The 14,661-nt window shown below is 50.3% G+C and overlaps 1 protein-coding gene across 1 annotated transcript in view; it reads left to right on the top strand.

Annotated features, from left to right (window-relative positions):
• Positions 1 to 14,661, top strand: part of LOC110559009 (uncharacterized) — a 103,218-nt gene that overhangs the window by 41,330 nt on the left and 47,227 nt on the right. The window contains exons 21-29 of the mRNA XM_060365081.1: positions 3,149 to 3,312; positions 4,531 to 4,690; positions 4,861 to 4,940; positions 5,889 to 6,075; positions 6,982 to 7,137; positions 7,595 to 7,728; positions 9,782 to 9,940; positions 10,304 to 10,484; positions 12,845 to 13,056. Of these exons, the coding sequence (XP_060221064.1) occupies positions 3,149 to 3,312; positions 4,531 to 4,690; positions 4,861 to 4,940; positions 5,889 to 6,075; positions 6,982 to 7,137; positions 7,595 to 7,728; positions 9,782 to 9,940; positions 10,304 to 10,484; positions 12,845 to 13,056 (1,433 nt within the window). The remainder of the gene's footprint in view (positions 1 to 3,148; positions 3,313 to 4,530; positions 4,691 to 4,860; positions 4,941 to 5,888; positions 6,076 to 6,981; positions 7,138 to 7,594; positions 7,729 to 9,781; positions 9,941 to 10,303; positions 10,485 to 12,844; positions 13,057 to 14,661) is intronic.

Here is a 14,661-nt window from a genome sequence, read left to right as displayed (position 1 = left end):
TTTCCTCCTTCTGTTTGGTTTTTTAAGACAGGGTTTTTCCGTGTAGCCCCGGCTGCCCTGGAGTTTACTCTGTAGGCCTCAGACCTGCCTCTTCCTCTGGAAAGCTCAGATTAAAGACGTGCACCACTGCTGCTCATCGATGTCCATCCTTTCTTGGCCAGTATGTTAATCTTTCCCTCAGCCAGGTGCAAATGCTACCAGGACCATCAGTCAAGCAGGCTAGACCAGGCAATTCCCAGGAGCATGCGTTGGCACATGATAGAGAGAGCCTGTGTGGTGGTTGGAATAGGTATGACCCCCATAGAATCATGTGTCTGAATGCTTGGCCCATAGGGAGTGGCACTATTAGGAGGTGTGGCCTTGTTGGAGGAGGTCGCTGTGGGGACTGGCTTGGAGGTCTCCCATGCTCAAGCTATCCCCAGAGTGGCACACAGTCTTCTTCTGCTGCTGGCAGATCAAGACAGAACTCTTGGCTCCTCCAGTACCATGCCTGCCTGCACGCTGCCATGTTCCCACCATGATGAAACTAACCCTCTGAAACTGTAATTAAATGTTTTCTTTTCTAACAGCTGCCATACTCACAGTGCCTCTTCACAGCACTGGAAACCTTAACTGAGACATCCTGGCAGCAAATTGCTGACCCGTCTTTCCCACTGTGAAGGAAATTGAAATCTGCAGAGTAAAGCCTCTCTTTAGTACCTTAGAAGAAGGGGAAATAAAAAGATACTTTTTAAAATATGGCAATGACAACAGAAATCCTCTGCCACACCTGATTTACTGGCCACCAAGAACAGGAATATATTCTGTGGTGGATTAATGCAAATTAGCCCCCTTAGACCCATACATTTGGATGTGTAGTTCCCAGCTGGTGGAACTATTTGGGAAGGATTATGAGGTGTGGCCTTGTTGGAGGTATGTCACCAGGGGCTGGCTTTGAGGTCTCAAAGCCCCTGCCATTCCTGGTTAGCTCTCTCTGCCCTCAGTTTGTGGGTCAGGTGTAAGCCATAAGCTACTGCTCTAGCACCATGCCTGCCTGGTTGCTACCATGCTCCCTGCCATGATGATCGTGGACTCTTAACACTCTGGAAACATGAGCTCCAAAGTAAATACTTCCTTTTATAAGTTGCTTTGGTTATGGTGCCTCTTCACAGCAACAGAAGAGTAACTAAGACTCACTGAAACCAAGAAATCATCCAAAGGTGGTCCCATGTCAGCAGTGAGCCCTAAACTTCCTTTAATCCATCCTTGGATGTTGCTGACTTGCACAAAGCTATAACAGTTAAAGGCATGGATTAATCACTGACATTCTTGCTAAAAGAACCAAAGTTCAGCACCTGCAGGTCAGGACAGCTCACACTGGGAAACCCGGTGGGGGGGAGAAGGGGGCGCTCACAGGTCACCTGGAAGAGGCTTTAGTCTGCTAAAACTCCAGCCTAGCTTGATGGAAATGAACTGTGTGGGCGATGAAGAACTTGGAACAGGTGAAAACTCTCAGAACAGCAAAATCAGAGAAATTTATGAGTTTACCAAGAAGGTCTGACTAGAGATCTGGCCAAAGACACCACATCCCATACATCCAGACTTGCAGAAGGGAATCACTTTCTCTTGCCAAGGGTGACGCTGTGAGGATTTGAGTGAGAATCAAGATTTCACTGATATAGATACAAGCACTTTGCCTGAAGTTGGAGAAAAGGGACTGATGTGCATTAATTAGAACAATCCTGACTGTAGGAGCTATGTCCATCTTTGCAGAGTATTCTAGAAGTGTGCTGATTGTAGAAAGCATAACATGAACAGAGTCTGGACCTATGAAAGGGTGATGTGGAGAAGTGCCTCAGCCATCGTGACCTATCCCACTAGCGCCCTAGCTTCCTTCCCTGAGGAACTTCATCAAGCGTGAAGGTAGCTGGGACTCACCGCTGACCTTCTGATGGTCTCCCATTCTGAAATTGACACAAATAGCATCAAAGCACTTTGCCTGAAAATGTATGGAATCTTTTTTTTTTTTTTTTTCTTTTTGCCAAGCCATTCTGGGGAAAAATGGAAACTATGAACAAATCCTGGTGTCTGTGTGTGGTGGACACTAGGCATTCTGGGCCTCTGAGGCATTCCAGTTGGAACATTCATCCCGTCATGTAGGCCTCAGGTTGAGAGTCCCTTTCAACATATTACTGTCAAGATACTTGCTTTCTGAAAAAGACAGCCTCTAAATCATTTTTACATTACAGCTCAGTACAATAGAAATAAAACTGTTTTTTTTTTAAATTATGTTTATTCCAAACTATAAACACCCTAAGTGAGTCATTTTGGCACATTCCTGAGAAAGATGTTTATATAGCTTAAAATAAAACAATTTTATAAGAAAAAATAATTCTGGGACTGGGTGTGGTGGCACACACCTTTAATTCCAGCACTTGGGAGTCAGAGGCAGGCTGATTTCTGTGAGTTTGAAGCCAGCTGGCTCTACAGAGTGAGTTCCAGGAGAGCCAGGGCTACATGGAGAAACTCTGCCTCAAACAAAAAGAATCATCCAGGTGCTAGAGAGATGGCCCTGTGTTTAGGGCACTTGTTACTGTTTCAGAGGACTAGAGTTTGGCTCCCAGCACCCAATGTGGAAGCTCACAACCACCTATAACTCAAGCTCCAGGGGATCAGATGCCCTCTTCAGGACTCTTTGAATACCTGCACTCACATGACACACACACACACACACACACACACACACAGAGAGAGAGAGAGAGAGAGAGGGAGAGAGAGATCATTAGAAAATAAAGTCTGTGCTAGTGGTTCTCAGTATGATTGTTTTTTTTTTTTTTTTTTTGCTTTCTACATCACCCCTGGGTAGAGGGCAGGAGGCCATTAAAGAATGGCTAGTGAAATTGCAGGTTGCTATAGCTGATGTTGGTGGTAGTTCCTGGCATCTGATTGGCAAAAGCCAGGAAAGGCATCGAACATTACATAATGTCTGTGATGCATTCAAAGGATTACTGGGCCTTGTGTGTCAATAGTGTGCTGGGGCTGAGGAGCCCTGGTCTGTGCAGTCCTGTCTCTCAGGATTAATGTCTACGCAGCACTGGCTCTCAGGAATAGCTGGGGCTGCACTCTGAGCTCTCTGCTAACCACAGCTGTCACTAAACTTTCTTTGCAGTGTCCCAAACCTGGGGTTGGCAGCTGTGTACTGCAGTGGCCTGGCCAGGGCCTGGTCAGCCCTCGCTGCTCTCAGTGCCTGTGCTCATGAATTTGACTCTGCAGAAGCAGGATCCAGGACTTCAGCTGTACCTGCTAGAAGCTGCCTACGCCCTGCACTTCCAGGTGGGCAGTGTGCAATGCCCCTTCCTTCCCAGCTGGCTTGGGGATCTCCCCAGGTGCATCTGCACCAAGGACTTGACCACAAAGACACAGGCTTACCTCTGAGGCTTTGAGCTGGCTCCCCGCTGCGGCAGGACCTTTGTACATGCTGCCTCTCTGCCTAGGGCCATGACTTAACTCTGACTCAGTGTGTCAAGCACACTCCTGTGCCCAGACCTTTGCACTGGCTCTTTCCTGTGCCTGTGACACTCTTTCTTCCAATGCTCAGGTAACCCCATATTCTGTTTTCCCTCGAATGTTTTTCCCGCGTTAAATAGACAACATAACCCTTCTAAGACCACTCATGTACCCACATGATAAGGACTGATGGCTGCTCTCTCACCTAGTTCTGCATCTGGTGGGGCTGTCTGCTCCCAGGGGTAGGAGCTTTCTGTGCCCAGGGCTCCCCAGCTTCAGGCTGACCTTTCATTAAGTGGCAGATGGGTGAACAGGGATGCGGTATTTGATTTGACTTTTTTGCAGGATAGCAGTTAGAGCTGGGGCCTTGCGTATGTGTGCAAGGCCTGTGGTGTCATACTAAGCTGTCCCTCAGCTTTGGCTCGGGATTCTGGAAGCAGCTTGAGCTCAAAAATGCTTTCCTCAGAGATCTGCATACAGAGGCTTAGGGTAAAGGAAGTTTGTTAAGCAAAGGCCCCAGGGCCCAGCAGAGAAGTGAAAAGACTAGGAAAGATAGGCGCTGGTCCTGGCTTCACCAACCCTCACTCACACAAATTCTGGAGCTGGGTTGGTAAGCAGCAAGTAAAAGAAGGTAGAGTTTTGATTCCAAAGCTCAGGGCTGTGTCATGAGGGTTGCAGATGTCCTCTGTACAGAGCAAAGTGCAAGAAAGAGGATGGACTATCACAGGGCTAGTCTGGGGCAAGATAGGGTGCTACAGTTACCTACTGCAGAAGCGCTACCCTGGCCATTTGCCCTGTCAGCCAAGACCTGGAGAGGCTTGGGTGTAGCTCGGAGGGAACATTTGCCTAGCATGTAACAGAATCCAACACTGAGGCTTCCAACACTGAGGGAAAGATGAAAATCCTGTGCCCAACTGTTCTGAAAACCTGCCTCTCCCGGTTCACAGCCCAGGGACCTCAAGCTTGCTCCTGGCAAGGGTAGGGGGCCCTATTTCAGAGGAGGAGCATGGTCTTCTCCTCTCAGGAACCCTGCTGTGTTTGCAGAAGGACAGCTGGCTCCCAGAAGAAGCCACCGCCCACTTCTTCATGGGTACACCCCAGTCAGATGTGGCCAGGGATGTTGAGGTGGACATCAGTTACAGCCTGCCCCAGAGGAAGTGCCGGCTCAAGCTGCTTCACCCTAAAAAGAAAATTCAGCTGGATGGTGAGGACAGAGCTCTCCCTGGCCAGCCCACAGCTGTGGATGTGGGCTGTGTCCCTGCCACACATTCACTCCTGGGTTCCAGAGCAAGATCTGGTCCATTTGATGGCTCAGGGGGTAGAAAATGGGCAGAAAGGTGGAGCCCCAACCTCTGAACTTGGCCTTCTCCCCAGGGAAGATCGAGATTCTCAAGAGTGCACGCACGGGCCACCTGGAGCTGGTTCTGGATGGCAGGGACGTCTATTACATCAAGGTTTGTTCTGTCTTCTTGGCACAGCTGCGTTAGCCCTGCCCCACCCCAGGTCTCCCTGCCCCAGCTCGTGTGGTGTCCTGGTCCAACAAAGCTCTCCCGGCCCAGCGCTGATGTTGAAAGTGTATGGAGTCAATAGTAGAAAGTTTTGAGGGCAGGAGATGGCCTAGCAGTTCAGCATGCTTGGTGTTCTTGCGGGGAATCAGCACCCACAGCCAGTGACTCCAGTCTCAGGGTACCTGACACCCTCTTTTGGCTTCTATGGGAACCTGCATGCATGTGCACAGACACAAAATAGATACAAACAAATAATGAACAATAAAATAACAGCAATCGAAGTTTTTACAAGTTCAAGGTAGAGAAAGATATTAAAACAAGTAAAGCAGGCCTCTCCCAGGATTCCTTAAGCACAGGCTGAAGTTCCTGGAACTGAGTGGCTTAACACAGTGTATCTGCCATAGATTCTGAAGGTTCGAGTCGGGTTGGGCTGGTGAGGCTTTTAGGGAACCTGTGTTCCCGGACCTGTCTTGGGTTCTAACTGCTTGCAGAATTTCTCAGGCCAGAGATGGGTTTCTCCACATATGGTCAAATTGTCATTCTTCCACAAGTCATTTCAAATTGCCTCTTTTTAGAGACACCTATCTTACTGGATTCAGGCTAATAATCCCTTGTAATGCCACCAGATACAAAGACCCTGTTTCCAGACAAGGTACCCCTCACAGGCTCTGGGTATCAGGACTTCCTCATCTTTTGGGGAGACTTGGTTTAAGTCATAATACTACCAAAATATAAAGCCATCTACTGTGGAGTTTTTGTATTGTTTTGCTCTGAGGTGCTAGGGTTACAGTTTAGGCCTGCTTGCTACCATTGACCCACACCTTCATCACTCGCATGACCCACACCCTCATCACCACTGATTCACTGACCAGGACAATGCTGGGACTTTTTCAGGGCCGAAGTGACCTGCAGCCAGCATCAGGCATCAAGACCCAGCGGTTTGAGGCCCAGCTGGAGGCAAAGCTGGTGACAGCAGGCAGACCTATAGTCCTTGATGGGAACATCACTTGGCAGGCAGGCAGCAGGCTGGACTTCTCTGCATCTCTGAGCCGCATGCGGAATGACCAGGCTCATGTAACAGGTGGGAGGGACACCCTTGCTCTGTTGTCAGCCCAGGGTCCCTGTATGACCCCCACCAGCTAAGCCTCCTTCACACTGATGCCCATCTAAGGGGTACCAGCTCCTGTCTGCTCCTACCCACTCGCCCACTTAACTCCTTCCCCCTCACCCCACCTCAGGTACCCTAAAGTGGCAACTTTCTAAGGCAACAGCTTTGGGAATGTTTTGATTCTAACTCACTGTGACATTTTGCTCCTGGACTTAGAACACACACCATGGTGATTTTTGTTTTGTGATGGTCTTTTGTAGCCCAGGCTAGCTGCAGATTCACTGGATAGCTGAGGATAACCTTGAACTTATGACCCTCCTGTCTCTACTTACCAAGTGCCAGGGTACAGATTCAAAGCACTGCACCTAGTTTTCTGCAGTGTAGGGGGATCATGCCCAGGGCATGCATAGGCAGGCAACCTGCCAACTGAGCTAAATCCCCAGTCCCAGTATCTGACCGTAGCTCAGCTAGGTCCACTGTGAGCCCTGTTGGCCTTGTGCTAGAGTCAGCTTAGCCCTTGGCTATGCTCCTTGCGGTGTTCTGGAAGATCCCCTGAGCCTGAGCTGGAGGAACTTGGAGCAGTGCCTGCGTGTTGCCTAGTGTAGGTATTTTGGGGTTCTGTAGTCTGGCTTAGCTCTGTGTACCTTGGCTGCATGCCAGATTTACAGAGCTGAAAGTTCTAGAAAGTTAGATATGGCCAGTCACTCGCCTCTCCTGTCCCCTCAGTTTTGTTTCATGCAAGTTTGCCCCAGATGGTGGAGGTCACTCCATCTGTGCCCTGATGTCATTGTTCCTGAGGTACAATGGTTCTTTGAGGCCCCGAGGTGGGGACTGTGGGGGGGAACGGCCACCCACACCTGTTGCCTACTGTCCCCACAGTGTTGCTGGAGAAGAAGGCAGAGGCTGGGCTGCAGGCGACTACCCTGGGCGTCGAGCTGCAGGCTCCGGGTGTGGTAGAGCTCCACATCCAGGGCCTGCTGGAGCAGCGCGACCCTGTGGGAAGCAGCAGCCTGAGGATCAAGTACAGCCTCCTGGGTATGGTCCTGCCGCGAGGGGGGTGCACCCTGCCTGGGGGCTAAGATGCCTCCTTCATGCGGCTCTGCCCTTGACGAGATACGGCTGTTAAGTGCCAACAACACCGTGTGTGTTAGAGGCTGCTGCCTGTCCCTTGGAAAGCCGCATTAAGGAGCTAGGGATTCGACTCAGTTGTAGCGCTTTCCCAGCTGCGTGGACCTAGGTTCCATCGTCATTATAAGTGATGGTGTCCTAGGCTTTAATCCCAGCACTCAGGAGGAGGATCCTTGGCGGCATAGCCAGTCAGAGGCCAACTTATTGTGCAACAGCCTGTCTCCAAAAGTAAAATGGAGGCGGAGGCGGGCTGGTAGTGTGCTTGCTTAGGGTGCCTGAAGCCCTGAGCCAGGCTGGAATTCACCTCTCCTTGGAGCTTGGCAGAGGCTGCCTGGCACAAGGAGGCAGGGGCTCTGACCCACAGGTCAGGCAAGGCATGTGGCCCACGAGTGCAGCACCTACCAGAGGCTGAGGATGGAGAAGGGCCCCAAGGATACCCGGGAGCTGGAGCTGGTCCATGAGTTCTACTGCACACAGCTCCCAACCATCAGTCACAAGGTTGGTGCCTAGGCGGGGACTGAGGCTTTCAAAGCCCGGCCTATTATTGGAGGAGTGGGCCAGCACATGGACATACAGCTGCGGTCGCTTCACTGGGTCGCTTTTACTAAATACCCACTGTATACCCAGCAGAGAACTGTAGGGAAATTTGTGTTGGTCCTGATAGGCAGGCTACCTGAGAAAGCTCAATAATGGAAAGCTTGTGCCTGGCTGGGATGGGAGAGCTGAGCATTGGTAAGCTTGTTTTGGGGTGGGGCTGGTGAGGAAGGCTCCCCTCTGGTCAAGTAATGTTTCCACTGAAAATTAAAATGAAAAGATAATTTTATTCCCATAGAATGTGTCCTGGGCAGAGGAATGGTAAGTACAAAGGTCCGGGGCAGGAGAGAGAAGAGAGGGGGCAGGAATGTTATCAAAGTAACTAGCAGGGCAAACAAAAGCAGAGCAGTGATGTTCTGTTGCTGTCTTGGTGGTGGGTTACTGATTTGTATATAGTCCAGGGGTTGAACCCAAGGCCTCATGAGTGCTAAGCAAGTGCCTGTCCACTGAGCCACATTGTCAGAATTCCTTTATTAGTTTGCTTTCTTAAAAAAAAAAAAAGATTTATTTTTAGTGCATGGGTGTTTGCCTGCATGTATGTCTGTGTACCACATGCATAAAGAGGGCATTGTATTGCCTGGAAATCGAACCTGGGTGCTGTGGAAGCCAGTACTCTTAACCGCTGAGCCTTCTCTCCAGCCCCTGTGTCTGTGTCTGTGTTTGTGCATGCGAGTGCAGTACCTGCAGAGGCCAGAAGGGGAGTTCAGATCCCCTGCAGTTGGTTGAGAGCCCCCAGACTTAGGTGCTGAGAGATAAACTAGCTCCTTCTGGAAGAGTAGCAAACACTCTTCCTGTTACTCTCTTTTTTGTTAAAGTTGTTTGTGTGTGTCTGTGTGTGTGTGTTTACTTGAGTGTGCACATGTCTGTGTGAGTGCATATGCATGTGTGTATGCAGATGCTCAAGGACCCCAGAAGAGAGAACCGGGTCCCTTGGAGCTGGAGTTACAGGTTTTGCCGAGCTATCTGATGAGGATGCTGGGATCTAAATTCTGATCCTTACGATGAGAAGATGTTCTTAACACCAGGCAGGTGTTAGGGCTGGGGGGACGGCGCAGCACATAGGCTGACTCGCTGCTTTTCCTTCCTTCCTTCCTTCCTTCCTTCCTTCCTTCCTTCCTTCCTTCCTTCCTTCCTTCTTTCCTTTCTAGACAGGATCACTCTATGTACTCCTGGATGTTCTAGAATTCACTATGTAGAACATTCTGGCCTCAGTCGCACAGATATCCTTCTGCGGCTACCTCCAGAGTGCTGGGATTAAAGGTGTGCACCATCATGCCCAGACAACTCATTGTTTTTGAAGAGGACCCAGGGTTGGTTCCCAGCACCCACATGGTAGCTCACAACTATCTCTAACTCCAGTTACACCCTGTTCTGTCTTCCATGGGCACTGGGCACATAAATGAGGGACAGACACACATACAGGCAAGACATTTATACACATAAATATTAATTAATTTTTAAAATAATAAAATTTAAAAGCAACACTTCTGTGTATTAAAAAAAAAAAAAGGCAAAATATCCTGGGCTTTCTTCATAACCTCAGCTCTAGTGAGACAAAGGTGGGGCTTACTGACCAGCCAGCCTGCCCAACTTGGTAAGTTCCAGAGTCAGTGGGAGACCCTGTGTCAAAAGAAGATGAAGCTGGGTGTGGAATTTCACATCTTTAATCCCAGAACTCACTGGGAAGAGGCATGTGTACCTCTGAGTTCCAGGCCAGCCTGGTCTACGTAATGAGCTCCAAGATGTGCAGACGTGCACACACACACACACACACACACTAAATCAATTGTATGAAAGCACCTGCCCAGCATGTGTAAGGCCCTGGGGCATATCTCCAGCAAGAAACAAACTGCTTCCAGTGTTTGCAGAAAAGCAAGCTGATATCATGAGGAGGGGCAGGAGGGCTCAAGGCTGTGTGGTGGGCCTCCTCAGAGATCTCACTGTTGGTGTGTCCCAGGTCCAGCTGCAGTACAAACAGGGCCCGGACCACCTACGCTGGCAGCTGGAGGCCAGCTACGGGGAGCAGTGGGCTGAGGTTGGCAACAAGAGATTCCTGCGCATCAGCCAGACCTTCAGGAATGACTCGGGGCCATCGCTCCGCAACTACTTCCTGGAGGTGAGCCTGCCACCAGAGCAGAGCGGTGACCTTGCCAACGGGCCTTGATGGATGTGGGGGTGCAGGACCTTCTCCAGTGTCTCTCTGGGCTGTGGGGATGTGTGCAGACACCAGGCTTGGTGATGCCCCTGAGCCAGCCCCCATCCGTGTCCTCTGTGAGCAGGCCCTGCCGAGGATAGCATGTACCACCACACCATGCGCAGCTCAGGCTCGCCCTAAACTTCCTCACCTGCCTCCTTGGAGGTGAAGGGCAGTGGGTGTTGGCCCAGGGCAGATCGAGCCTGTAAACCCTGGCTGGAGTTGAGAGCTGGGCATTCTGGGCATGGAGTGGTGACTGATGGGGTGCCGGGCTGCATGCCCCAGCTTGCGCTGCAGGTCCCCGAGAGGCGGGTGGACGGCCTCGCACAGCTGCACCACTCCAGCCTCTGGCAGCCCCACGTCAAAAGCAGCACATCTGTGAAGGTGCTAGTCAACGGGCGGCTGCCCTTCATGGCAGGCTTGCACTGGAAGGACACATCTGGGGCCACCGTGTGGAGATGGGAAGGTGAGTACCAGCTCTGAGGCTCCTTAGCCAAGGGCTCCTTTTTTGTTTTCACTTCCAGCTGTTTACCTAGACTGCGCATGCCACCTGGAACGCCCTTTCATTTACGTGCTGGGCTCACTCAAGGCAAGCCTTTCACAGGGCCACCCCAATGTGTTCCCTTGTCAATCACTCTCTACGTCCTAAGCCCCTACCATCTTCTCCTGCATCACCTCTCCCCATCTCCCCAAAGCCTGTTGATCTGCAGCCCTCAGACCTCTTTTCTGTTCCCAAAGCAAACCTCAGGATCTCTGTACTTGTTCCTTCTCCTTGCAAAATACCTTTTCGCACTTTTGAAACATGTGTTTGCTATCGTTTGCTTCTAAATTAACCTGTTAGGATTAGATTTCATTTTTATTCAAGTAGTACAAAGTTTAACTTAGACTATTCATTGGGCGTTTCTGAGTCCAGGTTAGTGTTCCTGGGGGTTCGCCATTGTGATCATGAAAGTGCTTAAAGTGCTTTTTTTGTTTCTTTGTTTTTTGTTTTTCGAGTCAGGGTTTTTCTGTATAGCCCTGGCTGTCCTGGAACTCACTCTGTAGATCAGGCTGGCTTCAGACTCACAAACTCACAGAGATCTGCCTGCCTCTGCCTCCCAAGTTCTGGGATTAAAGGTGTGCACCACCACCATCAGGCCACTTTTTTTTTTTTTTTTTTTGAGAAGAAGTCTCAAGCCAGTCTGGCCTCCAACTTCTCATGTTACTGAGGATGGCCTTGAACTTCTGATCCTCCTGCCTCTGCTTCCCAAGGGTTACAGGTGTCATGCCCAATTTCATGCAGTGCTGGGCACAGAACCCTGGCTATAGATGGCAAGCACTCACCAACTGAGCTAAATCCCCAGCCTCTGAGGTGCATTTTCAACAGTAAAGCTTACAAAAGGAACCCTCTGCCTATCTCCCAGCCCCAAGCCTTGCTCCTCACAGAGACCAGTATGAATTGTTTCTGCTGTTTCTTCAGATACACCTTTAAGAATGATACAGCCTTGCTGCCATTTCTAATGTTTCAGGAGGCATTCTTGATAGATGTCATACTTAAGAAAATGAGAATTTAATTCTCACAAGGGCCCTTTTTCAAACACCTGCTTCCTCTCATCCTCCAGAAAGAGCTATGTTTTGCTACCATTCTGCATTTATGTAAATTGGACAGTGTGCATGCCTTCCTGGCGGAGATGTAGGAAGGGTGATGGTTATAACCCTCTGTGTCTTCTTGAGTTACAGTCACCTCTTTTTATGTTTGATAAATTTTCTGTTTTCTTCCTTTTATTCCTATCCTCCTGGGATGATCAGGAGTTTGAGAGTGCTATGGCCTTAATTACTTCAGAAGGTTTCCTGAAGAGTCTTCATGAAAACCTGGCAGTGTGGCACACACCTTTAATCTCAGCACTTGGGAGGCAGAGGCAGGTGGATCTCTGTGAGTTCAAGGCCAGCCTGGTCTACAGAGTTCCGGGACAGCCAAAGCTACACAGAGAAACCTTGTCTCAAAGAAAAAACAAAACAAAAAAGTATTCACAGAGCCATTGCCTTGGGCCCCTTCTGCGCTGTGACTTGTCTGAGTCACAGCCCCTGCTTTTGTGCCTTTGTACTCTTCCTACATGCTCCTTTGTTCAGATGGAGCACACCCTCCAGTGGCTTTCAGGCGGGGGCACTTGTTTCCAATGGCTACTGTAAGAAATGGTCACTAAAATGAAGGTTGCCATCTAAAATCAAATGGTCATCAGGGCCTGTTCCCTCTGACAGCACTTCCTCGCTCTTCAAGGCTCTGGAGGAGGCTGGTCCTTGTTTTGCAACTGTTTTATGCCAATTTTTACATTGTCACTTGTCATCCTCTGTGTATATGCGCCCACATTTCCTTCTTTTTATAAAGTACACCAGTTGTATTGATTTAAGGGCCAGTCTCTAGGATAGCCTCAGCTTAACGAAAGCTGCCACGACTGCTTTCTCAACCCCAGGCCCATCGTCTGACCTCCACAGGTCACAACACCCTCAGAAACTCGCTGTTTTGTCTTGTTATTGTTTTAGCGCAGCTACAGCTCTCAGACAGGAACTTTGTAGACAGCACTGTCCTGTGCACTGTTCGCACCCCGGCCGACACGTTGTAACCTCTGATTCATGAAGTAGCAGGGAGCACCCTAATCCCTAGGGTACCCCTGGCTGAGCTTCAACAGGCGTGCGCGGCAGTCCAGGTTCCTGTCAAAGTTCACACTCCTTTTATTCTGTTCCCCTGTGCCCCACCCCAGGGGCCCCCGCTTTGCACAGCTGCGGCTGCGATGAGACTGCCCGCCTCTTCTCCTGCCCTCACAGCAGCTTCTCTGTGTGCTCTTGCAGGGGCCTTGAACTTGGACAGCCCCTGGCTCACAGTGTCCGCAGCACACAGGCTCTACTGGCCACACTGGGCCCTGTTCCAAGCTGTGTCAGAGCTGACGATGGCCAAGGCCTGGACCCTCAAGGACTTGGTGGTCAGCATGACCTGCAGGGGGCAGGGTCATGACAGGGAAGTCAAGATCCAGGTGCGCACTGAAGCCACCACCTACCTCCGGGTAAGCCTCGCAGGTTGTACCTCCGCCATCCCATCTACATGCCTGCATGTGCAAGTGTGTGCACGTCTTTGCTCGTGCATGTGTGTGTGTGCCCAGGTTGTTATGTTTGTCTCAGCTGTTTTTTGTCGGCTTGACACAGATTAAATTTAATTGAGAAAATGCCTCTATCAGATTGCTGGTAGTGCATCTCCTGTAGTGCATCTTCTTAATTAGTGACTGATGTGGGAGGTCCGAGCCCACTGTGAGTGACACCACCCTGGGAAGGTGGTCCTGAGTGCTATATAGAAGTGGGCTGAGCAAGCCATGGAGAACAAACCAGTAAGCGGCACTCCTCCACGACTCCTGCTCCAGTTCCTACCTCCGGGTTCTTGCCCTGACTTCCCTCAGTGACAGGGTGTGGCCTGAGAGTTGTAAGACGAAATACTTTCCTCCCCAAGTTGCTTTTGGTTATAGCATTTTATCACAGAAATAGAAAGTCTATGACAGCATTTGTGCATATTTGTATGTGTGTGCTATGTATGTGTGTATGTATATGTGTATATACGTATGCGTGCCTATGTGTGCCTATTTATGTATTTGTGTGTGTGTGTGTGTAAGCATATCTGCTTGAGTGTGTGTGTATTCAGGGTTGGGGGCAGAACGAGGCCTCTTGTAACCTAGATAAGCGCTGTGTCCCTGCCTCCCTTTGTTGTCACTCAGCACAGGAGCCGCGTTCCCTTCACTTGACGCCATCCACACACAAGGGAAAACCGGAGGCCTGTAGCTGATACCACCCCACAGACACTGGACTCAGAGTCTGACTGCACTCAGCCAGGGTTATCAGCACGCTCACCAAGAGAATCTAAAAACAACTCTAGAAAGAGAATCCAGAGCCCTGTGTTCTTGCTTAGCAGCTCCCAGGGGTGAGACTCTGAAGTGGCCAAACAGCACCTTGCATACATTAGGCCACCAAAATGACAACTTTGACGCTACAGCTGGCTCTGTTATCAGTGACTCTGTGAAGGCGCTTTCTCTGCCATACGTGGCAAAGTGTGAGGACAAGCATTGTCTCCCAGGATGAGCTCCAGAGAGTCCTGCTCCAAGCCCTTTCTCTTCTGGAGCAATGCAGGACCAGGGAGAGTCCTGCCTACCTCAGCTCTCAGGGGCATCACAAAGGGGCATCCCCTTGGGGGCAGCGCTGGGTAGCACTGCAGTGGTGGGTTGTTTCTGACGATCTCAAATGATATGAGGAGGTGACTGGGTGTCAGGGACAGCCGGGGCAGGAGTGTGAGGAGAAGGCAGCAGCCAGCTTCTGTGGGCCAACAGCTTAGATGAGGCCAGGTTACAGGGAGGCTTGGCCCGCTGTTGGAAAGGCAGTGGGTAGGTCTTAGGGAGGAGATAAATGACCTATGGTTTCCATCTGAACAACTGGCTGGAGAAGCTGAGATGGAGAGCTGGTAAAGGGGACATGTGGAAGAAAGCCCCACCACAGGGTTCTGCCTTTTGGCTGGAGGGTCAGCAATGGCCATATCCAATTTGGCCTTGGAAGAATCTGTAACAGGAACCAGGGTCTTAGGGTAGAGGACACTGTGAAGCTTGAATGAGGGACTGAGGGAAGGCCATGGT

Source organism: Meriones unguiculatus, chromosome 11, assembly GCF_030254825.1.
Source record: "Meriones unguiculatus strain TT.TT164.6M chromosome 11, Bangor_MerUng_6.1, whole genome shotgun sequence".
NCBI lineage: Eukaryota > Metazoa > Chordata > Mammalia > Rodentia > Muridae > Meriones > Meriones unguiculatus.
The sequence above is the reverse complement of the archived record's forward strand: the minus strand, read 5'-3'. Positions and strand labels throughout refer to the sequence as shown.